General features: G+C 56.4%; 3 protein-coding genes across 3 annotated transcripts; 1 reads left to right on the plus strand and 2 right to left on the minus strand.

The window, feature by feature from the left end:
• Positions 1-4,363: 4,363 nt before the first annotated feature.
• On the plus strand, positions 4,364-10,294 carry TGOLN2 (trans-golgi network protein 2). Its single transcript, XM_059834816.1, has 4 exons — positions 4,364-4,424; positions 4,935-6,178; positions 6,917-7,000; positions 7,944-10,294. Exons 1-4 carry the CDS (start codon positions 4,367-4,369, stop codon positions 7,947-7,949), a joined length of 1,392 nt encoding a protein of 463 aa, XP_059690799.1. The 5' UTR covers positions 4,364-4,366; the 3' UTR covers positions 7,950-10,294.
• A 3,331-nt stretch (positions 10,295-13,625) lies between these two features.
• Positions 13,626-16,503, minus strand: LOC104255510 (caspase-3). The gene is made up of 4 exons (XM_059834818.1): positions 16,302-16,503; positions 15,990-16,162; positions 13,979-14,114; positions 13,626-13,873 (listed from the first exon to the last, which is right to left on the minus strand). Exons 1-4 carry the CDS (start codon positions 16,501-16,503, stop codon positions 13,626-13,628), a joined length of 759 nt encoding a protein of 252 aa, XP_059690801.1.
• Positions 16,504-18,554: 2,051 nt separating this feature from the next.
• RETSAT (retinol saturase) lies at positions 18,555-25,698 on the minus strand. The gene is made up of 11 exons (XM_059834823.1): positions 25,530-25,698; positions 24,015-24,197; positions 23,073-23,314; positions 22,270-22,471; positions 21,422-21,619; positions 21,204-21,323; positions 20,343-20,481; positions 20,063-20,172; positions 19,650-19,816; positions 19,149-19,308; positions 18,555-18,700 (listed from the first exon to the last, which is right to left on the minus strand). The coding sequence occupies exons 1-11, from the start codon at positions 25,696-25,698 to the stop codon at positions 18,555-18,557; spliced, it is 1,836 nt and encodes a 611-aa protein (XP_059690806.1).
• Between the last annotated feature and the right edge of the window lie 1,710 nt (positions 25,699-27,408).

Raw genomic sequence — 27,408 nt, forward strand, 5'->3', positions numbered from 1 at the left:
GGATAGCGTGGTGTATAGGCAGGGAGAGGTGGGACAACCGGGTTCTGCCTTAGCTGAGAGGCACGAAACAGCTGGGACAGGGGACATCATGCCGACGACGGGGTCCCAATTGCTCTCCCAGCTGTGGCAGATGTTGCTGTTCGCGCACCTGGGTCAAGATGGTATCAACACCGTGTGGGGCTAAGCCATGGCTGTGCAGAGGTGGGCTGAAGTGGATCTGCTCATTTGGAGTTTACCGTCACCTCCAACAATGGAGGTCCACGCAGAAAATGCCGAGAAGCAGCAGGAGGTACAGCCGAGCAGGAGAGCTGGGAGCAGCCGGGTGAACGATGAAGCTGGAATTGGGAATGGGCGGCCGCGTCCTTGGGAAATGCACGTTCATCATCATTGCCACCCATTCCCTGTGTGAAACGAAGTTCAAGAAGTGCCTGATGTCTCCTGGCTGGGAATACTCCGGGTGAGCAATTACCGCAGAGCCGGGTTTGGGGTGGCTGCGGAGCTGGGCTGCGTCAGGAACGGCACAGGGAGAGGGGAGGATACGCCCCTGAGTCCATCCCTGTCTGGAAGCGTGATATACAGTAAGAAAAGGTTTAAAACCTCGATTAAAGGGGGCCATTTTTGTGACGAGCGCAGCCCTAAACTCACTGCAGCTATTGTGGGGGTTTTTATTGCCGGGAGCTGGCAAACGTCTCGTTAAGAGCTCGTCGAGAGCAAACTTCTGGGAGAGCTTGCTCTGGTGCACGGGCAGCATCTGGGAGCCAGCTTGGTGCTTTCCCCACTTGTTTTTGGAAGCGGGGTTACTTCTGTCACCTCCGTCCGCTTGCTTAATTGCAGCCATCTTGATCAAACAGCCCCCAGCCCCCTCTCCCTCTGCAGCTCTGGCTATTCACTAATTGAAATGCCTAATGAGGTCCCAGGGGTCTCCTGCAGAGATGGAGCTAATTAGGGGCTCCGCCACGAACCCAGCGAGCAGCAGCAAATGAAACGAAGGTTTCCTTGAACCTGCTTTTTTGCAAGGGGCCGGGGGGAGGGCACACCAGATGTCCCGTTTCCCTGCTCCGCACGGGGGTAAGGCTGGCGCTCCGCGGACTCCAGGCTCCTGCCAAAGCAGCTGGTGCAGAGGCAGTGGCTACACTTAATACATTTTAATTAGCATCATTAAATTCTTCCATTTGCTAATTGTTTCTCCTTTTGATCCTCTATCCTGACCAGATTAGCCCTCGGGGGAAAAGGACGGGATGGGGGATGCAGACACTTCTGACAAGGTGAGGACTTTATTATCTCCAAGCACGGGGTTGTCACCAGACCTTGGGAGACCACGCTAAAACGCCCCGGTTGGGCATAAATTAAAAGCCAGATTTGTGTGTCCAGCCTGTTCTTGGCCATCGGGGCTATTCTCAGAAAAAGTCGTCCCCAAAAAAGTGATATCCCACAAGGATTTATGAGAAGAGACAGTACCAGTCTAGGAAACCAACCAAAACCTCACTTAAGTTTGAATGTAAAGGAGTTGTTTTTCACGCGATAAAGGACCAGCAGCTGCCATCATGTTGGGAAGCAGCTGGGTGGGACTGAAAGAGAATTTCCTCCTCCTGCTTTCCAGTGGACAGAGATAATAATCCTCAATCCTCCTTCTTTTCCTCCTACCAGTCTACATCCGCATAATCGTGCTGAAGCCAGAAGCAACATCCTTGTCGTCCACGTTGATGGCAGCTTCCCGTTCCTGGGGCTGCGTGGGGAGGGCGCAGCCGCACGGAGGTTAGGTGAGGTCGCTGGTCCTGTTTATCGCGTTTTAGCCAAGAAAACTGTTGAAGAAAAACGAGCCTGGTGCGAGCCACCAGGCGCTGAGCTGATGTCAGCCTCGTACTCGGTATTTTGGGCAGAATTCTGTTCCCAGATGCATTGTTGTAAATCCAGAGGAACTTGGCCTCCGTTCAGTTACTCTTGACTTCCAGGGGTGTGAGTGAAAGCCGAACTGGCTGGGCATGAGAAATAGCCTCGCTTGTCTGTTTTGAATCTCAACAAAAGCATTGGGCCAACTGTTCTTCTGTCTCCCTAGAAAGGCAGGCATGGGCAGAACCGAGCTGCTAGGATTATTGGAATGTATTGAATTGAATAGAGGATTGGAAAAAAAAAAGAAGAAAAATCAACCGCAAAATCCATCATGCTCTGAGGCCAAGTCAGGATTATTCCCCAAAGTATTATCGCTGTGTGGAACTCATTTGGTTTGCATGTTGAATGATGTTGTGATATTTTTCTGTGTTTTAGCGTTGAACGGACTGACTAGAGCAGCTAACGATTTCACGATGCTATTGCAATTCCTTCTGGGGACACGTGGGACTTCGCTGCTTGTCTTTCAGCACTCAGTGCTGCAGGATGCCACGCTATGGATGAGACGGCTCTGGTGACACCAAGCAATAGTGGGAAGCATGCATGGTCCAGAGTGGTTAAGCACCAAGGAAGTCCATCCTGGGTGGAGATGAAGGCAAATCCATTGATCTAAAAGGAAAGAAGTGAGATGACGGGGAGGACAGATTGGGATTGTTACTGATAAGCCAAATTACAGAGACTTGATGGCGTCACGCGTCTGGAAAACTGATATCAAAGCTCTAGCTGGTTTGGCAAGGATAGGCAGGGAAAAAGCTGGAGATAAAACTTTATGAAGAATGATGTACCCCCATGCTGACGTTCCTAAACAGAGGGAAACAGACCTGTGCGAGGTCACTGGGTAGCAGTAATGAACATGAGGAAGACCCAGGAAGAACATCTGGAGCTCTTTATTTTACTGGGATCCCCCAAAAGCCACGGCTCAGCAGACATCTGCTGGAAAAGGAATACAGCAGAGAGAGAAGTTCTCTGAGAAAGTCTTGGACAGTGGGTGGGGACAACTTTTGGACACAGCAGGTGACATACAGCTGGAAGACAACCGCAGATGACATCTATCACAGCTCAAGGACAGCCAGCACCGCAGCCACCTTGACTCACTGCTGTAGGGTCGCAGTTCATGGACCTGAGGACATCAAATCCACCTGAGGAGCTCAGCTACGGGCTTCACATCCCCACAGCTGTCCCAACCGTGGTAGAAGGATGATAGGTGGACTTGAGGATCTTTCTACATTTTTATTTTATCTGCATCAGGTACAGGTCATTCTCTATTCCAGGCAGCAGAGCAGGAGGTTGGAGATGGGTAGGATTATCAGTAAGACGTGACAAAATCCTTATGTTTGTTCTGCTGACTGAGCTGGAGGATCGTCCCCAGTTTTGGGCAGTATCCTTTAAGGTGTGCAACGTCTGGAGAAAGCCCAGAAGAGAGCAAGAACACAACCTACAGGAAAGGACGGACATTCAATCCGGAGAAAGGAGACATAACAGTCTTCAGTAAGTAAATTATCTACAGAGGAAAGGGATACGTATTCCTCAGTGCCCACGGAGAGCCAAAAGCTGGTATTTCTGCTGCTGGTGGGAAGAGCTGCAGTGGAACGGGATGTGTCTAGCCTGGCCAAAAACAAAAATAAAAGGTTATCAGCGCCGCTGGACTGGCCACGCTCCTCCGCTGTGGCCGGTGTCCTCGGGAGCGCTTTTGGAAAGCAGTCCTGAAGGCAAGGAAGGGAAATTAGCCCCGATTTCTCACCACTCGCCCCCCGCCACGGCCTGTTTCCTCCCCCATACGAGGGAAGCAGCCACAGGGTCAGGAGAGCACCCAGACAGGGCCGAATCCGCGGGGGGAGAAGGCCCGGCCCCACAAAGGACGTCTCAACGACCCCGTTGTGGGCCGCTGCTCACCAGGTCCCAGCGCTGGTTCCTCAAGGCCTGGCAACAGACCCAAAAATGGCAGGTTTTAGCTCAAAATGCTGCTTTTACCCCCGAAATAAGGGCAGTTTTGCTGAGGCAGCCGTGCCCCTGGCAAGGCCTGCAGCAAGGGCCAGGCCTGGCGCACGCCATGGACGCGTAAGCCCCGCCCTCAATTTGCATAAGCCCCACCCAATTTGACCGAGCAATAGTACACTAAGCCCCGCCTCGAGTCTCTACAAGCCACGCCCCCATGCTGCAAGTCCCGCCCCCACTCTCCCAAACCCCGCCCCCCAGTCTCAACAAGCCCCGCCTCAGAGTCTTAGCAAGCCCCGCCCCGGGTTTTAGCAAGCCCCGCCCCGATTCGCCCAAGACCTGCCCCAATCCCCTCAGCCCCGCCCCGCTTCTCCTTAAGCCCCGCCCCTACCCCTGTCTCACACCCACCCACCCCCGCGCGGCCGTTCCCGCCGCCGCCTCCCTACTCTCGCGAGATCTCCTCCCGGAAGTAGCACCTGTCTTACCGGAAGCGGAAGCGGGCGGGCCGGGCGGTGGCGGTGAGGGCCGGTACCGTCGGGCCGCTATGCCGCTGCGGCTGCTCCTGCTGCTCTTAGCGCTCTGCTCCGCCGCCCGGGCCGAGGGTGAGAGGGCGGCTGGGGCGGCCCCGAGGTGCCCGGGGCGGGGGAAGGCAGTGAGGGGGGGGCCTGCGGCTGGGGAAGCGCGGGGCGGGGGTGCTGGGGGGGACCGGCGGGGAGGGCAGCGGCCGGGGAGCCCCGGGGTGGGGTCGGTGAGGGGGAGCGGTTGGGGTGGGCACCGGGCAGTGCCGGGGAGGGGGAGTAGCGAAGCCGGGGTTGCGCTTGCCCTCGGGCCGGGGTGGGTCCGGCACGGGCCCTTGGTTTGGGGGGGCTCTTCTGCCGTTGGGCCCCTCCTGCGGGTGGTGGGAGGCCGGGGGGGGCTGCCTCGGGGGCACGCTGCTGCCGGTGTTTCACCCCTTTGGTTCCCCCCTCCCGTCTCCCTTGCAGGGGAGTTTCCTTCCCCTTTCGGCAGCGGTGGGGCTGCGTTGGCCGGGGAGCCGTCGCAGACGGCCAGGCACGCTGCTTACACCGACCGCGGGGGCCGGCGGTGACTGTGACCTCTGTGTTTGCTGACAGCTGAGGGGCAGAGGTCAGGGCAAACAGAACATGAGGGATCCCTCCAGCCGGAAGCACGTAACGGCCAGGAAAGCCAAGGGAATGAGCACCCAGATACGTCCAAAAATAAGGAAGAGCAGCACTCTGAATCGGATCCACCCAACAAGGGAGACACCAAATTGGACAGGAATAACAGAGAGGTGACGGATGAGGACCAGAAACGCATGAATGTGTCTGGCAACGGCAGCAGCGTGGAGAAGCAGACTGATGGCCAGCGTGAGGGTGGCCAAGGTAATGGCCAGGATGGCCGAGGCAGTGACACAAGTTACCAAACTGACAACCAAGGCGGTGGCGCTGGCACCAGTAGTAATCAGGCCAATAACCAGGGCAGCGGCACCAATAACCAGGGCAGCGGCACCAATAACCAGGGCAGCGGCACCAATAACCAGGGCAGCGGCACCAATAACCAGGGCAGCGGCACCAATAACCAGGGCAGCAGCAACCAGAACGAGGGCAACAATCAGGAGAGCAGCAACAAGGAAAGCAACCGGGATGGCAACAGTCAAGGCGGCAGCAACGGGAACCAGGGCAACCGCCAAGGCGGCGACGGCGAGAACCGGGACAACCGCCAAGGCGGCGACGGCGAGAACCGGGACAACCGCCAAGGCGGCGACGGCGAGAACCGGGACAACCACCAAGGCGGCAACGACGAGAACCGGGACAACCACCAAGGCGGCAACGACGAGAACCGGGACAACAACCACGGTGACAAGCAGGACGGCAACAACCAAGACCAGGGTAATAACAAGAACGAGGACGGCAAGAACCAGGACGAGGGCAGCAACGACACAAACCAGGACAACAGCCGGGGTAGCAATGACGCAAACCAGGGCAACAACCAGGACAGCAACACTGAGAAGCAGGACAGCAACGGCAAGAACCAGGGCAAGAACCAGGAAAGTCACAGCGAGAACCAAGCCAACAACCAGGGTAATCAAATAGACTCATCGAGAGGTAAAAATGTGTCACCACAATCAACCTCCTCCACTGCTGAGGGCGATGGTTTTTTAGACGATGAAGAAAGCCCCGGAGAGGAAGAGGATGGGGTTAAAGAAGGCAGTGATGCCTCCTCCTTTAAGGATAGAGAGAAGAGCATTCCATCTTCCCCCAGGGACCAGTCGGAGAGCAGCCACTTCTTCGCCTACCTGGTGACCACGGCTATTATCATTGCTGCCTTATACGTAGCGTATCACAACAAACGCAAGGTGAGTGGCTCTGCTCCTTACCCAGGCTCTCGACATCTCCCCTGCGGTTTAGGAGCTTCCTTTCCTCTCGCCGGTCACCGCTGCAGATTGGGACCCGCTCGGTTGAAGACCTTTCCCCTCACCCTGCCTTTTGCTTCTCGCCAATACCTCCCTCTTGCTGCACGGTGTGGGTTTGGTTAATGTTAATTTGAGCCTTGGTCCCAAGAGCTTTGGGAGGAGCAGAGGGGGTGTTGTAACTAGGAAAGGATTTGAATCTCCACGGAAATTGGGTGACTTCGGCTCTAGTGGTTATTTTCAGCTGAGAGAGGTGAAAAGGAAAAGATCTGTGAAGTCACCCTGTGTTTTCTCTCTGACAATGAGTTTTCTATAGCAGGTTGCAGAAGACTTGCTCTTATATAGCCTTGCACGGGGGGGATGCAGCTCAAATGACGTAACTGTCTTTGTCTGGGTTTTTTTTTTCCTCCTGTAAAGCTATTTTTGAGATAGGAGAAAGAAAACAAATTCTTACTGTTTTCTGCATGTTAGGCAAACCTCATTATCGCCTGCTTTAGATCTTAGCTGGGTTTAAATACTGGCATTTATTTGTTTCAAGTGCTTTTTCAAATGAAATATGGTCCCTAGAAAGAGGTAAGTGAAGATGGTCTTTGGCCCGTTAGAAAGCACCTACGTTTGAAGTGAGAAAAATCTTATTTGGTCGCTACTGTCCCACTCACCTTGTCCCCGCTTTTCTCTCCAAAGATCATTGCTTTTGCTCTGGAAGGGAAAAGATCGAAAAGTGGTCGACGGCCCAAATCTGGCGATTATCAGAGACTGGATCAAAAGGTAAGATCTACCCGAAATGGGTGCTGCCTCGCCCCGCTGGCGGGGAGAAGGGGCTGCGGTGCCTGGTGTACGCTGTAAATGCGATATATTGGCCTTTCATGTATAGCAGTAGACATCACAAACTCCTACTTGGTTGACATTGGAAAGCAGATTTTTTAGCAAAAAACCCGCACTTGGTCTGGAAAAAGGGTTTTGCCAGAAAATGGAAGCAATAGTGCTGAGAAATGGTGGCAGAGAGGGCTAACAGAGCAGAAGTTTGTGAGTCTCGAGCTTCAGGTGCTTAAGAATAGTTTCTCACTGACTCAGATGACTTTTTCAAAGAAGCTGTTAGCTGAGGAAGGGTAGGATTCGGGGACAATTCCCTTTCTTCTTCCCCTTGAAATTTTTTTTCACCTGATGTCCTTGGAATCAGGTATGTCTGTAGTTATTTTCTGCGATGGGAAGAGGAGGAGACAAGGAAAGAAAATTTTTAAAAGTTGAACATGTTAAGCTGAAACTTCATCTTTCAGAAGGCTGTCAGCATGTGGGGGACCACGACGATGGCCATTTTCAAACGCCGTTAGGGATTTTGCATATAAAACTCAAGACGGTGTTGTCCTCGGCTTGTAGTCAGCGATGCAGCGATGCAGTGTGGTGTTGGGAGTGGAAGCTCAGTTCTCTCCCTTCCCAAATTGCAGCCGTGCCTGGCTGGGGAACCCGTCTGAGTGCCACTGGGACGATTTGCCTGCTTAACCCTCCCCAATATTTTGGGAATTTGTTTCCCTTGCTGGGAATTCCGTGACTTGTCCCTGAGGCAGAGTGAAGCAGGCAATTAGAAAGAGCTTGGGTTTTATTTGAAAGCTCATCAGAGATGCTCAGCCTGCTCAAACCCTGACGCTTTGTCAGAGTAGAAGAGCAATGCTGAGCTTGCAAATTGTTTAAACCTTTCTTTTTGCCTTTCCAGATCTAGATTCCTCCTCGGATGTTCAGTGGAATAATGACGGCCGGCGAGGAAATTGCAGGAACACTGGGCCATCCACCGACTCCCCTGCTATAGCGCTCTGAGTTGTAGCTGTGCTGCCGTGTTCAGGTTTCAGACAACGGGAAGAAGGGGAAATGCTTTTCGTTTTGCACCTGCACCTTGGTAACGTTAAACCTCTCACTTCCTCAAAACACGTTTCTCCTTTCCCAGCTGCCTGAAGATGAACTCGTTTTCCACTTGGGCGTCTGGCTTTTGGCCTGTGACCCAGGAAAAGCCAGTCCCCAGCACTTGACAGAACTTTTGTATCCAAATGAAATGGAATTTCCCATCTACTGTACTGACGTCTCCTCCTGGGTGGGGGGGAAAAATCCGCCTGCAAAATGAGCCGTCTGACTCTTCCCCTTCCAGAGTCATAGAGCCGCCTTTGTAACCAGCACAGTCTTGCTTGAGAGACAGACGTTCTCCTCTTCTGTCCATTGTATTTGGATGCTAGAGTTCGGAGCGTGACTGATTGCACTAGTTTGGAAATGATCCACCAAGGACTCTGATTTGATTTGATTTTTTTTCTTGCTCTCTGTGATGAAGACAACGTTAAAGAATCTAGATGTTAAACTCTCTTTCACGCGCATCTTTGGAAACGCTGGAGCAGTCTTTGGCCCTTGGGTTGTAGCTTAAACTTCCTCACCTGCATCTTACGCTCCACGCGGGTCTTTTCCCTCACAATCCCCAGAGTTCAGATGTTTGCACTAAAGGTGGCCGTTGCGGTTTGATGCTGTGAAGGAGGGCGGGTTAGGCTTAGAAAGCTTCGTGCCAAATTGCCGCAGCGTAGTTGTAGCAGGCTTCGCCTTGGAAGGTTGCTTTCCTACCCCTTGTAAATGTAGTTACGTGGTAACGTAAAACGTACGGTAACCCCGAAGCGTTCAGGATGAATGAAACTTGCGGCCCTTCAAACCTCTTCCTCAAAACATAGTATTGAGGCCCTGGAGCGTTCAACTCCACCAAATGAGCCTCCGTTGGCTGTAGAGCTCGCTGCGACTGAGCCCTCAGCGTTGGCTCTTGCTGGAGAAGTGCCGCTTTCTTGCCCGTTCGAGAGCTGAGGGGGCTGCTCGTCCCCTGGGTTGCACAAGCCTTGGCAGCGCCGCGCCTGCCGAGCGCCTCTCGCCTAGAGAACCCGTTGTAGCCCGCGGTGCGGGCGCCGTCTTTTCTGCCTGTGAGTCACCACGGGGCGTCTTCTCCCCGAGGTCGTTTTCTGAGCGGGTGACCGACGTGTGAAAGGGCTTATACAGCCAGCACAACCTCTTCCCACTCTTCCACCGCGCTGCCAACCCCGGCTTTGAGAAGTTTTGTGTAGTTGAATGTACGCGTAACCAGCTTCTTGTCGCTGAGCTGGTCACTTTGGTGTTACTGTGGAGCACTTAAACTAGGGCCTGGGACGTACTGCTTATATTTAAGGCTGCAAAACACGTTGATTCACAAGTTATAGCTGTGAGGTTGTTTTTATTTTTGTAGTTCTACTCCAAAGGTGTTTGTCTGAGACAGAACGTTTCTGAAAAGGGCATGAAGTACGTGCCCAGCTCATGCTTTTGTTTTTTCCAATATAGGCAGAAAAAAATTGGTATGAGGCATGTAGAGCTCTTCACACGGGTACCTGTCTACACCCAAAGCTCCTGCCAGCTGTACGTGAGTCACCCTCTCCATGCACTTGCCGACTGACTGCACAGGAAGAATCGCGGTTGGGTTAACTTCCCTCCAGCTGGCTGCGAAAGCGACTTCTGGGATGAGGCCGGCCTTTTTCCGGCCTTCCCGAGGTTGTGAACAATTGGTAATCTGCCCTGTGGTTGCTAAAGATAGTCACGTTCGACCAGGGCAAAGATGTGTCCTTGTCTGGACATGAAAGCTGCAGCTGTATTTTTTTTTTCCTAGTGGTTCATTCCCCACGTAAGAGGGGAGAAGGGGCTTGACCCTCTCCTAAAAGAAAAATCCTTTATTTTTTTCCTTTTTGCTGGCTGTTAGCAAGCACAAAGAGCAGGAGAAAGTCCCTCTTGGCTTTAAATAGCTTTCAAGGTTTCCGTAGTAAACTTTTCTGATGCTAAAAGTACTTGCAGAAGCTATTTTGGAGAACGGGAGTGTGAGGTGGAGGGAAGAGAAAGGAAAACAAGTCTGGGAACATAACCCTTGGGGGAAATGTGCTTTCTGAAAAGGGTGGGAACTCCTGCAACAAGACTCCACTGTTTCAGAGATCCCGTAGGATAAGGCTGAGGCTCACTGTTGTGCGGCTGATTTATGGACAGGATGCGGGGTGGGAGGTGGTGGCTTTTGTCTAATGACAGCGGGGGGGGGGGGGGAACGTATTCCAACATGTGAAATGCCATGTGCTTCTGAGCCGCTCATTCCTGAGTTTTTAGAGCGTGTGTGCTGTTTTCCTGCTTTGTCCTATTTTTTTTTGAACAGAAAAATAATTTACAAAGAGTTTTTTTTTCACCATCTGCTTGCTTTTCTAACCCACGAGCTCTTTCAGATGCCTTTCGGTCCTGGCGTTCCAAGTTGCGTTTGGAAATCCCACTCCTGTTACCAGCAGTTAGCTATTTACAGCAAGCTGAAGCGAGGGAGTTCTTTGGAGAGCAGGACCGTCATACCTCAAACGTCTCCACCGTCAGGTTGGACCGAGCCCGAGCTCGTTCGTCAGGTTAACGAGGGCGTATGTCACGTCTCGGTGGGAGCTGTTGGTTTGCTCGGTGCCCGACGTGGCTCTGGCAAAACAGAAATGCCCGGAGCTTGGCAAGTGCAGGGTTCGGGGAGAGGCAGAGCTCACGCCAGGCTAAATCGGGGGGACTCCCCCCTAAATCTCCTCCTACCCAGCAGTTCCCGAGGGCGCCGTGTTTCTGGCAACAGTCGCTGTAATTGTCTGAGCTGTGTGAAACCTCTGGGAATGACTCCCGGTCTGTTGATTTTTATGGTATTTAAATTTATGCAATGTGTTTCAAACGGGTCAAGGTGCGCGTAACCTTTTCCCTTTGGACACAACATGTTTTCAAACGGATGGTATCTGTCGGTACATAGGGGTTTTTTTGCCAAATGTTATTACTTTTAGGCCAGCTGCCTTGCCAGTTTGAATCAGCAAATGGTTTGTTTTCTGCTGCAGTGAAATGCAACTTGCTTTGAAGGATCAGAATTTTTCTATTTCTTTGTACCTTTTTTTCCTGTGTGGTGAAGTCAATAAATGGATTTAAGAAAAATAAATACGGAGTTTTCACCTCTTTTTTTTGTATGTGTTCTTTTCATGGTCTCCTTTGAAACCTGGCAACCACCGTGCAGGTTAGTTCCTCTTTGTGCAAAAAAAAAAACCCCAAAACAACCCTGGTTTTAACAAAACCAACGGTCTTTGAGCCGAGCGGTCTGTGTTCAAAGCTTTGTGTGTTCGACTCGCAGATGCGAACTCGGGCCTCTCGTGACCAACTAACCCTGCAGCCGGAAAGAGCCCAGACAGATTTCAGCCGAGAGCGGATTTGAAAGGTTTCCAGTCTGCTTCACCATCACTCTGTGTCGGCAACCCCGTTCCTCTTGACCACGGTACGCACGGTAGTGAGCGGGGTTATTTAGGACCTGACCTTAAGATGGAGTTTAAACTGTTCTTAACAGAGCTGAGTTGTGCATCTGTCCTGCTGTATTTCTTCTTTCCCCCACAGGGAGGCTCTGAGCAGGATGCAGCCCGGATCCCAGCACAGCCTGTCTCCTCTGAGCAGCAGGGACTGGGAGAGACTGGAAAAGTGAGAGCGTGGTGGTGCCGCTTCTGTTCCCCCACGGCGAGAGATGTGCGGGATGCTGCTGCCCGACCAGCCGTGGAAGGGGGAAGAGGAGGTGCCGTGATCGACAGCAGATGAGGAGGGCGCTTCTGGGTAGTGACTACTGCTGCTTCCTGCAGTAAATGGAAGAAACTTTCTCCTTTCCCCCACTTTTTCCCTAAAAGGAGAAAATCCACCCTCCTGCGTGCTCCTCCAACTTGGCAGGACACCAGTTGCCTGGCAGTGAGCGCAGAGGATAGGCTAGGAAAAAGGGAGGGACACTTGTTTTCCTGTTGACGGGGTTACTGAGAGCTCAGGGGAGGAAAAAAGGGTGGAAGTGAGGGATTAAAATGAAAATTCTCCCTTCATCTGCACATGGGGTTGTCGGATTGAGTGCTCATCCAATTCTTCCCACGAGGAGATCGGAGCACCGCTCTGCTGCGTGTCTTTAGGGCAATTTCCCGAAGAAACAAGAATTACTGAATTGTGCTCCAAGAGCTCTGTGAACCCCCTGCCCAGTTCCACCCTGACTTGAGAGTGCTGTGAAGGTCTCAAAACTATTTTATTCCTACAGGTAGAGCGAATGTAGTGGGGAAGGAACAACCCTGCATGTCCCGCAAGGGAGAGAGGCAGCGTGTGAGCATCCCATCACACGTGCCAGGACGCGGTGAGTGCCGAGCGTGGGTGTGTTGGGGTGGCTGCACCAGACGCCTACCTGTGAGTCGAAGTCCAGGAGTGGAAAAAATGCTAAATGAAACCAAAATTATCTGCCAGCTGGGTGGGGCTCTGCTTATCGGAGGTGAATTGCTCGGGGCTACGCTGAGAAATACCGATACGGACAGAGTTTATCCGAGAGGGTAGAGGCAGCGCAGGTTTAATGCGTGAGCGCAGGGTGAAACTCGGCACGCTTTGGTGGAGGTCTTCGCCCCCTTCAACCTCTCCCTCGTCCTGCAGCCGTCTGAGGACCCGTCCCCAGCAATGTCCCTGCATTCCGCACAGGAGCTGTTCAGGCTTTTTTATTGAGGTGGCTTTTGTGCTTGGTCTTGGTACCAAAGGGACAACGGGAGGAGAGGACCTTCAGCAAATACATCAGGTCCACGAGGTCTCCCAGCCCATCCATCCCCTCCACTCGCATCCCGGCTGGAGCTTTTCCCCTCTCCCCTTGCTCACATAAGAAGGAAGCTCACAAAGACCCAGTTATCCATTGTGAACTCTGAGAACTACCTTGGTAAATGCTCCCAGATCCACTCCCTGACTCTGCTCCACGTCCCAAGTTCACCTGCAAATCCTGCTAACCACACTATATTTTTATTAATTATTTTTTTTTTCTTTAAAGCTTTGAATTCTTGAACACCCTCGTGAACATGAGGTGATCTTTACGGCAGGGCAGCAGTATTTTCGTTATGGGTAGGGCACCAGCCAAGTAAACACATCGGCTTTGCCGCTGTAAGACAAAAGTCCGTGGCCTGTGCAGGTTTAGATTAAAAAAAAAAAAAAAACAAAATGGGTGAGATTATATCTGCAAGGTTGGAGCTCTTTCGTGTAAGAAAATCGGGGGAGAAGCAGATTTACATCCCCCTCTGGAGCTGTGGTTGACCGTGGCATGGGGGTGCTGCTGTAGGGTGTTTGTCGCTGCGCCGTCGTGCTTAAATCAGATGTTTCTGCTCTGCGGAAGGTCCCGTGGTACCGCAGGGGAATGATCTGCCCCGGCTGCGCTTGGCTTGTTGAAACCTTCCCCCAGGTAGCTCCGGCACGCCCCAGGTTGAGCCGGTCACCTTTCCAGAAGGGTTTTCTCTTGGTTTTCTTGTAATTTGTCCTTTTTTCTCCATGCGTGACAGGGGACTGGCAGCCAATCTGCTGCTCTTCACGCCCCCCGGGGCTCTCAAACAGCATCTGCCTCCTCCGCGATGGGCGCCGAGAAGGGGAAGACCTCCTGCAGCAGGTTGGTGACAAAGCAGGGCATCTCCTTGCATCCCTCGTAGGTGCCCCTGGCCTGGCAGAGAAAGGCCACCTTCCAGTTAATGCGGGTCATGAGGCGGTTGAGCGCCAGGTGACGTTCCTCTCCCTCCAGAACCTTGAGCAGGGCCTGGAGGAACATGGATCCGAAGCTGTTGAGGAAGGCCACGTAGCCTGCAGAGTGCAAAGGAAGGAGAACGATGTCGGCTGTGCCGTGGCCCCGTGGTGGCAGGGTTTCCGAGAGGAAACGTCATTGGTGTGTCAGGGGCTGTCCCTTACCTGGGCTGCAGGCGAACATCACGACGGTTTGGGGAGGGATGGAGAGGCAGTCGGAGAGGCAGTCTGGCTCATACTCTGGCTCCCCGCTGTCACACTCCACAACCACCCCCTGGTCAAACTCTTTCCCCCGGCAAGCCTGTGGGCAGAACAGTTTTTGTGACCTTCCCCCGGCGCTGCTCTCTCCCTTTTGCCCGTCTCCAGGGCAAGGCTAAAGCTCCTGGGGTCTCTGGGGGCTCCCTGTGGACCTGTACCCCCTGCAAGCCAAGCCTGCAGCCCATCCCGTGCTGCAGACCGCCCTCCCAGCTCCCGTTCCCAGAGTCCTACAGCCCCACGTGATTCTTCTCCCACCTCCATCCCCTTCCCATCTCATCCATTGAGCATCCTCTTCCCATCTCATTCATTGCAGCTCAGCTTTTCCAAGCCTCTCTTCCCGACGAGCCTGGAGGTGGAGCTCCCTCCTCTCTTCCCTACGCATTTCTTGCGAGCCTGGTTCCCCTTCTCTTTGCATTTACACCTCCCCTCCATGGTAAATGCAGTGCTGCACGTGCCAACCCAGAAATACACCTGGAAACGCGAGAGCCTACTGGGAAAGTGCTCCCCTTGGAGCGCAGCCCGCGGGCAGCCCAGTTTGTGCATGGTCCTTCATTCTATGTCATGGTTTGGTGTTTCTTGCAGGGATGGAGTGTTGGGCTGGTGTTGGGAAGGCTCTGGAGAGGGACTAGCGCTGCTGAGGGCACGTTTCACCCCTACCTGGAGCCACCTCTGCTGGGACATGTTGGTTAGGACCAGACCGAACGGCAGCGGTGGACATTTCCCAGCATTAGGGGAGAGGGGAGCGTCCCCTCGCCTCTCCCTGTGCGAACTCCCCGCCAAACGCCAGCGGTAAATCCTCGCTCAGAACGTGGCCCCGCAGAGATGCCTGCGAACGGGCTGCAACGCCCTGGCACCGATCGGCCCAGAGAGGTGGACGGAGGCCACCGGGAGCCGCGGGGACCTGAGAGCCCCGGTGATGCCAAGGGAAAGCAACCCTTCTCTTCCAGCCCGGGCTCTGGGCCCCCTCAGCTTCGTTTGCTCTACGAGGACAGCGTTCGTCAGCACGAGCACAAGCTTTGCCCGCTGATTGAGGTGCCCAGAGCGGTCTCTGGGGTTGCCGGCTTGTCTGGGGGATGTTCCCAGCTGTCGCTGCTCCCTCAGCGGTGGCCAAGCCCTTTACCAGAAGGAAGCGAATACCGTGAGTGATTTATACTTGCTCTCAGGTGAAAAGATTTCTGTATATTTGCATAATGTTTGCAGAGCTCACGCTATCTGCTGGTATCCATCCAGTTGCTGGATTATTTGTTCAGTGATCTAATCCTCCCTGCCGGATCAGCGTTAAAGCGTACTTCCAGGGCTCCTTTCCTGCAAGGGCGTGTTCGCACTCCCCCCTGCTTCACTGCTTGGGAACCAGCTGTGGGCTTTATTTTTTTTCCGTGCTCCACCACCAGTTCACAGCTGGGCTTCTCCCAACCCTACCCCAGGGGTTTGCTGTGCCCAAATGTCACCGTGATGGGATTTGAATGGGATGGGATCAGCTTTTACTGATTCATCTATATCCTGGTGGTGTCTGGGAGGAATATTTGATCCCCGCAATGTCATGTATCACGACAAACAATTTGCTTTCAGCCCAGGTAGTCCAGAGGGTGCAAACCACCGGGAGAGACGCTCCGGTCTGGAGACGCTGGGAAAAGACCGAGGCTGTTTCCCAAAGAAGGGACGTGTGTATGGGTGATGACAGGCGTGTTTGCAGTGAGCAAAGAAACCTCAAAATCAGTGAAAGCATGGAAGAAGAGGGATGGAGGGTTGTGGGAAGCTAGGGAGCGAAAAAGGGACCAAGCCCTCGCATAGATGTACCGAAATCCACAATTAAAACAGATTTATACCGGCAGCAGCCTTAGCCTCGTGCTTGTGCCAGTCTAATCCTGCACAAACTTAGCAAAAAGGGGATCAAATTATCATCCAGCAGCTGTGTTACCTGGATAAAGAAGATTTTGGGTATTTCGGTAAGCACTGGGCACTTCTCTGAGGATAAAATCTGGAAGATCCGGCTCAGCTTAACCGGCTCTGAGTCACAACCGAATATGACCCCCTCCTCTCCGTGGCTGGAGATGATGCTCACAAAGTACTCCCCGTGCTCGCGGCAGCACTCTGCAACGACACGGCCGAACCGATGCCTTCGAGGATGGACTCGGGGTGTCGCGGAGGGTACTTAGACCAAGAGGTGGGAGATAGCTGGGCTTGGGGGAAGATGAGGAGGGGGGTTAGAGGCTGGCGGGGGGACGCGTACCTTGCTGGTAAAGGTCTTCTATCTCCTTGGCTGTCTTGTTATGCATCAGCTTCACCTTGTAGTTGAGCCGTGAGAGTATCCTGGAAAGCTTCTCTGCTTCTCCCTTGGCTCCTTTCCGGATCCCAAGCACCACATCACCGTCGCTGCTGCAGAAATTGGTGTTGACGATGACAAGAGCCCGGCTTTGCCTTGGCTGGGACATGCTGGGATGTCCCCTCGGATGGGTGGGTGGTCTCCAAACCCCCGCCGTGCCGGCAGGGAGCTCAGGTTTGTCTAGCGGTGTGCCCTGACTGCTCCTTCAGGAAGTCCAGGAGAGCGTATCCTGCTCCGCTGGCTGACTCAGCACCAGCACAGCTGATTTTCAAGGGCAAAGCAGGAGCAATGCCCTGTCACCTGCCGAAGGAGCGAGATGGCAGCTGGGTGTGTGTCACAGGGGTAGGAGAGGGCCACGGCTCGCCCCTGCCTTCAGCAGGCATCGCCGGCTGCCAGAGGGCTGGGCTGGCGCCGTCCAGCCCGAAGCATATGGGGTATATGTGGGGAGGACAAAAAAAAACTGAGGATTTTTTTTTTTCCCCTCCAAGGGGATGGTGGGGGGGTTGGAGAGGGACGGGGGATGGAAACGCCCGCCTTGTGGGAAGCACCGGGAGCAAGCAGGCAATCCCTCCCTGCCTTTATCACCCTGTACGAGCCTTGTTTTCCCCCCAAACCCAGGAATTCCTGCTTCCCATTGCTGACCGCAGGGCAAACAGCCCCTTCCAGCTTCCCCCCGCGAGCTCCTCGCAGGGCTTTTTGGCCAGTGTTGCTTATTGCCTAAACCTGCCCGCTCCCGGGGAGGTGGTAGGCACTTGCCAGCCGGTTTTACCCGCTTGGGGTACCCATTTATAGCACATCTGCAATTATTCCTCCCCAAAAGCGGTCTGTGCTGGTGCAGGATGAGCCCCCTGCGATGTGCTCACGAGGCTGAGTCTCAGCTGCATCCCTTCTCTCCTTCCCTTCCCAAACTTGCCGACCTGGAGCGTTGAATATCAGCCCTCTCGCACCACCCTAACCCCAGCCCTGCTGATCCCGCATCACAAGGCGCCGATCACAAGATGCTTACTATGATTTTATTTGTTTCTAGTCTCACGTGCTTCCTTTCCCACTTGGAGAGGGCTTTGATCATGTTCCCAAGCTTTTCCCAGCGGACAGAAAGGCTTTATTGCTAAAGGAGCGGGTGTTCGCCCCATCGCGCGTCTCTGGGCGACGGGGGGTACAGCAGCACGGAAATATCGGCAGCGTCGCGGGGCTGAGGGGCTGCGTTATGGTCCTGCTACGCTGCTGCAACAAGGCACGACTTTGAAAGCACCGTACATCTAGCGAGCACCGTTGCTCTTAAATAGCTTTAAACCTGGCTTAAATCCCTTCGCGCCCGGCCTCGGCGTGCGAAAAGGACCCGCTTACTCCACCGCCCCGTTGAGCCAAGAGCCGGCTCCTTCCTAAAGGACCGTGTCCGTCAGCCTCTCTTGGGTGTCTTCGTTAAAACACAGCGATGGGGCTTAAGTTGGTGTGATTTCTGCAGCCGGTGCCCGTCCAGCGGCTGGCAGGGGTTTACCAAACCTGCCTGACGCTGCCTGGACAAGCCCGTGCCCAGCCCCGTCTTGGGGAGGTGCTGCTTCCTCTGCCTCCGCAACCCCGGGGCTGCGGAGTCCCGGGAGGAGTTTAATGAACCCAATGAAGCTTTAGGAACCCAACTCTGCGCCAAAGCCGCCGTCTGAAAGGGGGAAAGCATCCCGGGGGGCTCACTCCCCTTGACCCAGCGGGCCTGGGGGACGCGGAGGAAGGTTGATGCTCTTCTGATGGTCCGTGTCGCTCTCGGATACTGGTGGGGATCAAGCGACTCTTGGGTGTTGCTTGTAGAAGCTGTTGGGTTTTGCCTTCTGCGGCAGCCTGGTTTTTGGGGGTGTCTTGACTTCTCTCCTGGCCACTGCTGCACGTGGCGGCTCTTGGAGCCCCTCTTCCCTGTGCTGGGAGAAGGGTTTTGCCCTCAAAAGGGCGGCCAGGGATCAGCGGTGGCCATCGTGGTGGAAGGAGGCGAGCTCTAGGTGGGTAAGGTCCGAAGCAAGCTGGCTGGAAATGGGAACGGCGTCTTCCTGGGCTGTAATCCGTTGGCTTTGCGTTAGCGAAGGATGTGCTAGGGGTGCCTGACAGCGGAAAATAAGGTCCTGGGGGTGATCCGGTGGGAAAGGGGGGTCCTGGCTGGTGGGACAGCAGGCGTTAGTTCCTCTTCTTAGAGTTGGTGGCTTGCGCGCGCTTTTTCAGCCACACCACGTCGACGTAGAGGTTGCGCTCCAGGACGGCGCTGGCACAGATGAAGGCTCCTTGCAGAGCTCCCACGAAGCCACCCAGGCACAAATCCTGCCCTGGAAGAGAGCGGGAGGCGGCGATGGCAGTGACCGTGGTGGGGACCCCCGGGCAGCCCACACTCTCTGTCCCCAACTGACCCTGGATGCTGCTGGACATCCCCGTTATCCACCTTCCCACACCAACCCTTGGGTTTGAACCCACAAAACCCCTCCCCGGTTGACCCCTTCCTTCTCCCCAGCAGGGCGAGGGCCTCATCCTGCCCAGCTAAAATAAATCAGTGCTGGGCAGAGAGACGGCGTCCCAGAGGAGGCACGGCTCTTTGCTGTTGGGATGGATGCGCTTCAACGTGCTCCAGTGGTTCTCGCATCACCCCGTGCCACGTCAGTAGCTTCTCCTCTTATTTCATTGCGGGATTGAAGGGTTTCTTCCACCCCCCCGCCCTTTCCAGCTTCCCCAGAGGTGTCCTCATCCGAGAACGTGGCGTCTGAGTGGTGGCCGTGGTACCTGTCAGGTAGAGGTTGGGGACGGCCGTCTGTGCCCTCATGGTGACAATGGTTTCGGCTTGCAGGCGGGCGATGCTGTGGTCGACGCTGTAGATCTCCCCCCTGGGGCTGGCGATGTAGTGCTGGTTGGTGAGGGGCGTCCCTCCGGAGATGTACTCGATCTGGGGGGGGACAAGGGGACAACGTGGTCCGCGTGGGATATGCGTGATGGTGTGGGGCGTCTCACTGCGCTCTAGAAAGCTGTTTTCGTGCGGTATGGGCTGGGGCAGGTTTCCTTGGAGACCCTTGGGTGGTGGTTCTGGCCAAGTTTGGTCCCAGGATGGTCCTGGAGGATCATCATACCCTCCTCGCACGATGCGTGGCCAGGAGGCAGCAGCAATGGGTTGGTGCTGGACCTCATGTCCAGCAGACCCGGACCCTGCTCCTACGTTTGCAGGATGGGGATGGGTAGACAGGACCTAGGAGAGAAGGTGGAGGACCCACGGACCCCAAGTTTCCTCACCCTGTCCTCAATGCGAGGGTAGAGCTTGAAGACAGCCTGCATGATGGTGTCCACAAAGGTCTTCTTCAACTCCTCGTAATCATCTCCCCGCTTATTGACCTGCTTGTCCTTCCACTCCTCAAACCACTCGTATTTGGCAAAGGTCACGACGACCAGCGTGGATTTACCTGCAGCAGGACAAGGCTGGGGCGGTTGTCCCCCTGCCCACCCTGATGCCACCATTTCGCTGCCACAAACCCAACCCTCCCCGTGCAAACCCCTGGGATGTCCCCAAGTCATTGTGGTCCCATGTCCTGGTCCTGTTATCTTGAAGACCACTTTCCATGAGCAACCTGCTCAGCAGCTTTGACTATGGCTATTTTAGGAGAAACTGCTCTTTTGCAGTCAACTGGTGGTTGGGTTTCAACCTTTACCTGGGTGCCTCGTTTCCCAGGTGGGGTCCTTGGCTGAAGGGGAGGTGACAAACAGGAAAGGGATGTTCTTGGCAGCTTCGTCTCTGGAAGAAGTCAGGTAGCGATTCATTCTGCAGAGATACACGAGGGTTTGAGGTGGGTTTTGATGCAAACCTTTCCATGAATACTTGCTACGTCCAAATCCCCATGCAGCGAGGATCTGCCAAGAGTGTTTTCTGATGCACCACCCAGGAATTCATCTCCTTACGCTTAATGAAGTCGGAGGTGAAGCCAAACCTACATTTCATCCAGGTCGTTTCCTGAGTACATGAAGTAGTTGGTGGACTCCAGCCCCAGCTCTTCCTTCGAGCCGTTAAGACCTACGAAGACCGTAAAACCCCCTTCGCCGTGTGTCACCATGCGGAGCTGAGACTGGATCTCTGCGATACAGGGGGAAGAAGGGGAAAATTAGTATTTTTTTGGGATACTCAGCTATGGAGAAGTGGTTTCTCCTAGAAGAGGCCCCACTCGTATCTACATTGCTCCCATGTTGGCTTGTAAAAGTGATGTATCTCGAAACATCCCGTGTGCGCTTAAGGGGTGGGACGGCAACTCCTGCGAACCGTAAGGAAGGCAGCGGCGCTGAGATTTCCTATAGGGGATGCTTTACGGTACCCTTGGCTTGAGCTTTTGCTGTTTTTAACGACCTTCTTGGATTCAAATCCTGCTCTACAAACATCGAATGGTTGTAGACCAGGACCATAGCGTTGCCCAGAAAGCTCTTACCCGACCGTGCCCCCTTCCACCCAACCGTGCCCCTTCCAAAGCAGCAAGAAGACTTTGTGGCAGCGCTAAACCCAACTTTAAGTGGACGTTTTGCCAACTTTCGCAAGTTTTGGGGCACTACGCTGTGATTTTTTTTAGGTTTTTAGCAAGCCAGGGCTTTGCCAACTGTATGGCCAGTTTTGGCAAATCACTTCGGGCGCGATTAAAAACCCTGCAAAGAAGTGTATGGCCAGGGATGGTGTTTTGAGTGCCGCAACATGAACGACAGGGTTGTGCTGATGGCTAAGAAATAATTAGAAAGAAGCCGCTTATTGATGAGGCTCAGAAGGGGATTTGTGCCGTAACCCCAATGAAACCCAACGCTGCCGTGTTTTACCAGGCAACGCCTGCGCCTCCGCCGGCAAGAGCCGTTCGTAGGTGTTGAAGATCCCGGCGTCCGAAATGATAACGGGAGCAAAGACGTTCACCAAATCTTGGCCTTTCTTGACGCTCACGCCTGGAAGGGGAAGGCGAGGGGGAGAGGAAGGGGTCTGGTTAAAAGCAACGCCGCGGAGGGGAGAAGCCACGTGTGCCCCATCCCGTGCCGGTGCTCACCGCAGGCTTTGCCCTGGGCGTCCAGCAGGATCCTCTGCACCGGCGCCTTTCCCAACACGTTGCCTCCGGCTTTCCGGATAACGGGAATGGTGTGGAAAGCGATTTCCCCGGCCCCCCCTTTGGGGTACCACGCACCACAGAGGAAGTGGTTCACCAGGATGCCGTGCATGGAGAGGCTGCCCTTGGAGGGGACCACGCCTGAAAAAAGGGGCAGCGTAAGATTTGTCCCGAATAGCGGTTTTGTGGCTTATCCTGAAGTTTTTAGGATGAACGACGCCCCGTCCTTGGCTGGACGGGATGCTGGAAGGAAGGACGGATGCGGGTAAGAAACCGATGGGTCGTCGGTACCCGGAGGAGCCGGGAGGGTGTCGGATGTGGGTGGCCCCGTGGCAAAGCCTATGGCTCTTTCACAACTCGGGCTGCACCCCCTGAACTGGCCGAGTCACGGGGGACCGCGAGCAAACCTCCAGGGCGGACGGGAGGAAGGGAAGGGGAAGGCGTCGGGAGAAAGGGTTACGGCGAGGCCGGGGCGGTGGGTGCCAGCGCGAGGTTGAGGGTGGGTGGGTGTTCCCTTGGGTAACAGGAGCGATGCTGCCGCACCGTGAAGCCGAAGGACGCGGAGGAAAAGAGACGAAGGCAAACAACGGGGACGTGGGGACAACCGCCCGCTGGCTTGGGGACAAGGATGCCGGCAGAGCATCCGTGCACGCGGCATCACCCACCCGCAAACCGCAGCAGCCGTCGCCCTTATAAAAACAAAGAAAAAAGGCGTTTCTTGCTTTTTTTTTTTTGTTTCTAAAGGGTTTAACTTCACCCCCGTGGCGCCCCAGAGCCTCCTGGCTACCTACCGTAGGTCGGGAAGATGTAACTGAAGACGGCCCTGAGTTCGCGGTTGGCGGTGAGGTTGTCCACCACCTCCTTCAGGCTGCGCGACGCCAGCCGGCAGAAGGGGCTGAGCCGCGGCAGCAGCCCCGAACAGCACAGCAGCGCGGCCAGAGCCCGGGGAATCATTTTCAAGATGCCCACCACCACGGTCCCTCCACGGAGGCTCTGCGGGAGGGGAGGCTGTTGCTGAGCATCCGCCGCCGGAGGGGCTGCGGACAACCCCGGGGTGGGCTCGAAAGGTGCTTAAAAATGTCTTTTTTCCCCTTAAATTTATTGCTTAGCTGGCGGAAAGGCGACAGCATCTCTTAACCGCTGCATCCCGGGGAGCTGCGGATAAGGGGAGCGCTTGTCCCCCCAAAAAAACCCCTCCCTCGCGGCAGAGGCGCTCAGCCTTCGCCGCGCTTTAAAAGCGTAAATGAACTAATTTAGCGCTGTTTTGATAACGATCGCAATCGCGATCACTCCACCGGAGCATCATCCCACGGCGTTTGGCGGGGGGTTATCGGGGCTCGTGGGGGTCCCAGCGCATCCCGTGGGACCACGAGCATCCGCCGGGAGCGGGGTGAAAACTCCGGGGGTGACAGCGGATTTTTTGAGGCAGAAAAGGGAGATTTTTTGATGTCTTTCCCAAAGTTTTGGGGCCGGGCGGGGGCGGGTTGTGTAACGCCGGTTGCCCAGTATCTGGGTGTCGGGGCGGGGATTTTCCCTCTTTAGCCAAAAAAATTCCCCCATCCCGACCCCACGGCAAAGCCGAAGCCCCCTCTACCTTCATCAGCCGCTCGAACTCATCGATAGCGGCCTCCTCCCCGGGAAACTGCTCCCTCAAGCCTTGGAAATATTCCTTCTTCCCCGAATAGATGCGGTACGTCCGACCGCGGCCGGGCTCCCCCAAAACCACGGTGTCGTAGACGGCCGGCAGCGGCACCCACTCCAGCTGCCCCTCCGTCAGCTGGTCCACCATGAAGCGGATGATGGAGCCCTCCTGCATCTGCCCCACGTAGTGGATACCTGGAAGATGTATTTTGGGTTTATTTGGGTTTGGGGTTTTTTTATTTACACCCCGTCGCGTACCCCTGGGATGCACAGGACCCTCCTCTTCTTCCTCCACCCACCCCCAGCAGCTCCGTATGGAGGAAAAAGGGAAAAGCCGGGAAAAATCTGCCTCCCGTTGTAGGTCGGAGGGAAAACCAAGCGCTCGCCGCCCCCTTTTTAAGCAGCTTTTAGGATTTCTTGTCACACATCGATATTTTTTCCCTCTCTCTATCGCTGTAAATAATTAACCCCGCGCAGCTCGAGGGGCGTACGGAGCTGGACTTTGTCTTGCTGGAAGGAGTTTCCCAAGGCAGATGTGCCCTGGGATGACATCCCCCCAAGCCGGGGAATTCTACAGGGGTTGAGCTGGAGCCGAGGAATTCTATAGGGTTTTGGCGTTCCAGCGATGGGGTGTGCCCGGCGGCACCTCAGCCTCCAGCGAAAGGGTTTTGGGGCGAGGGAAAGCGTGTGATATCACGTCGCTCGTGCAGAAAAAACGCTTGTATAACCCAGGGCGGGTGCTGGGGACGCCCAGTCCGGGTCCCCACGGGTGTTTTGGGTGCCATTCCCACCCCGGGCACCCCCCACACCCCCACCCTATGGCTGAACCTCTCCCTCCCTGTTGGGGGGTGGATTTGGGACCCCAAATGCCGCGGGGACGGGGGGGGGGGCGTACCGGTGTCGAACTCGAAGCCTTTCTCGCTGAAGGTGTGGCAGCAGCCCCCCAACTTCCCGTGCTGCTCCAGCACCAGCACCCGCTTGCCCGCTTTGGCCAGCAGCGCGGCAGCCGCCAAGCCCCCGATGCCGCTGCCCACCACGATGGCATCGAGCCCCTCGGGGACTTTATCTGCCGAGAAAACTGGGGGGGGTGCGGGAGGGTTGGCACCCACAGCGGTGGGATGCGGCACCCACCCCTAAGTGGGCGCAGGGTACCTGGTGGGTGACCCCGAAACATTGCCCGGGGGGGTGATGCCGCTCAGGGGGTGATGGCGCCTCGGGGGGTGATGCCACCTCGCTGGGTGGTGCCACGCTGGGGGAGATGTCACCCCGGTGGGTGATGCTGCATCGGGGTGGGGGGGATGCCACCCCGGTGGGTGATGCCCCAGGGGGTGATGCCACCCAGGTGGGCGATGCCACCCTGGGGGGCGATGCCATGCCAGAGGAAGATGCCACCCTGATGTGTGATGCCACCCGGGTGGGTGATGCCATCCCGGTGAGCGATGCCACCCTGATGGGCGATGCCACCTGGGTGGGCGATGTCACCCTGGGGGGCAATGCCACCCTGAGGGGCGATGCTGCCCTGGGGGATGATGCCACCCGGGGGGGTGATGCCACCCTGGTGAGCGATGCCACACTGATGGGCGATGCCACCCCAGTGGGCAATGTCATCCTGGGGGGCAATGCCACCCTGATGGGCGATGTCACCTGGGTGGGTGATGCCACCCCAGTGGGCAATGTCACCCTGGGGGGCAATGCCACCCTGATGGGCGATGCTGCCCTGGGGGGTGATGCCACCCCGGTGGGCAATGTCACCCTGGGGGGCAATGTCACCCTGATGGGCGATGCCACCCAGGTGGGTGATGCCACCCCAGTGGGCAATGTCACCCTGGGGGGCAATGCCACGCTGATGGGCGATGCCACCCGGGTGGGTGGTGCCACCCTGGGGGGTAATGTCACCCTGGGGGGCAATGTCACCCTGATGGGCGATGCCACCCGGGTGAGTGATGCCACCCCGGTGGGCGATGTCACCCTGATGGGCGATGCCACCCAGGTGGGCAATGTCACCCTGGGGGGCAATGTCACCCTGATGGGCGATGCCACCCAGGTGGGCAATGTCACCCAGGTGGGTGATGCCACCCCAGCGGGCAATGTCACCCTGGGGGGCAATGCCACGCTGATGGGCGATGCCACCCGGGTGGGTAGTGCCACCCTGGGGGGTAATGTCACCCTGGGGGGCAATGCCACACTGATGGGCGATGCCACCCGGGTGAGTGATGCCACCCCGGTGGGCGATGTCACCCTGATGGGCGATGCCACCCAGGTGGGCAATGTCACCCTGGGGGGCAATGTCACCCTGATGGGCGATGCCACCCAGGTGGGTGATGCCCCCCCGGTGGGCGATGCCCCCCCCCCCCGGCAGACCTCAGGGATGGGGAGGGGGTCCCCACCGGGGGGGGGGGGAGCCCCGTACCTGTCTTGAGGACCGTCCTGCGGGCAGCCTTGTCGGTAACCGGCGGGGCGGGCGGGCGGCGGGCGTCGGTGGCGAAGGGGTTGGGGCCCCCCCCCGTACCCCGCAGGAACCGGAGGATGCGGAGGAGGAGGAGGAGGAGGGCGAGGAAGAGCAGCGCGTACGGCCACATGGTGCTGCGCCCGTCTGCCGGCGGACAGCCCCGCTCCGCCCCGCTCCGCCCCGCCGGGAACGGGCGGGAGGCACCGGCACGGCCATGGGGGGGACCGGGAGCCGCACCGGTACTGGGAGCTGCACCGGTACTGGGAGACGGCACTGGGCACCGGGAGATGACACTGGGAGCTGGGAGCTGGCACTGGGTGCTGGGAGGTGGCACTGGGAGATGACACTGGGAGCTGGGAGCTGGCACTGGGAGGTGGCACTGGGTGCTGGGAGGTGGCACTGGGAGATGACACTGGGAGCTGGGAGCTGGCACTGGGAGGTGGCACTGGGAGCTGGAAGGTGGCACTGGGTGCTGGGAGGTGGCACTGGGAGATGACACTGGGAGCTGAGAGGTGGCACTGGGAGCTGGCACTGGGAGCTGGGAGGTGGCACTGGGTGCTGGGAAGTGGCACTGGGTGCTGGGAGGTGGCACTGGGAGATGACACTGGGAGCTGGGAGCTGGCACTGGGTGCTGGGAGGTGGCACTGGGAGATGACACTGGGAGCTGGGAGCTGGCACTGGGAGCTGGGAGGTGGCACTGGGAGCTGACACTGGGAGCTCTGAGGTGGCACTGGGAGATGACACTGGGAGCTGGAAGGTGGCACTGGGTGCTGGGAGGTGGCACTGGGAGCTGACACTGGGAGCTGAGAGGTGGCACTGGGAGATGACACTGGGAGCTGGGAGCTGGCACTGGGAGCTCTGAGGTGGCACTGGGAGATGACACTGGGAGCTGGGAGCTGGCACTGGGAGCTGACACTGGGAGCTGGGAGCTGGCACTGGGAGGTGGCACTGGGTGCTGGGAGGTGGCACTGGGAGGTGGCACTGGGAGCTCTGAGGTGGCACTGGGAGATGACACTGGGAGCTGGGAGGTGGCACTGGGAGATGACACTGGGTGCTGGGAGGTGGCACTGGGAGATGACGCTGGGAGCTGGCACTGGGTGCTGGGAAGTGGCACTGGGTGCTGGGAGGTGGCACTGGGAGATGACACTGGGAGCTGGGAGGTGGCACTGGGTGCTGGGAGGTGGCACTGGGAGATGACACTGGGAGCTCTGAGGTGGCACTGGGAGATGACACTGGGAGCTGGGAGGTGGCACTGGGAGATGACACTGGGTGCTGGGAGGTGGCACTGGGAGATGACGCTGGGAGCTGGGAGCTGGCACTGGGAGCTGGGAGCTGGCACTGGGAGATGACACTGGGCGCTGGGAGCTGGCACTGGGAGATGACACTGTACACTGAGAGCTGACACTGGGAGCTGGGTGCTGGGAGCTGGAACTGGGAGCTGGGAGGTGGCACTCGGAGATGACACTGGGCACTGGCAGACAACACTGGGCACTGGGAGATGGCACTGGATGGACACTGGGAGCTGGCACTGGGCTCTGGAAGCTGGTACCAGCTCTGGGAGACGGCACTGGGAGCTGACACTGAGCGCTGGGAACTGACACCGGGTTCTGGGAGCTGGCACTGGGAGATGACACTGGGAGCTGGGAACTGACACTGGGCATTGGGAGTGGCACTGGGAGCTGGCACTGGGCACTGAGAGCTGGTACCAGCACCGGGAGACAGCACTGGGAGACAGCACTGGGAGGTGGCACTGGGAGATGACACTGGGCGCTGGGATGTGGCACTGGGAGGTGGCACTGGGAGATGACACTGGGCGCTGGGATGTGGCACTGGGAGGTGG

This window comes from Gavia stellata, unplaced genomic scaffold (assembly GCF_030936135.1).
Source record: "Gavia stellata isolate bGavSte3 unplaced genomic scaffold, bGavSte3.hap2 HAP2_SCAFFOLD_259, whole genome shotgun sequence".
In the NCBI taxonomy this organism is placed as follows: Eukaryota; Metazoa; Chordata; class Aves; order Gaviiformes; family Gaviidae; genus Gavia; species Gavia stellata.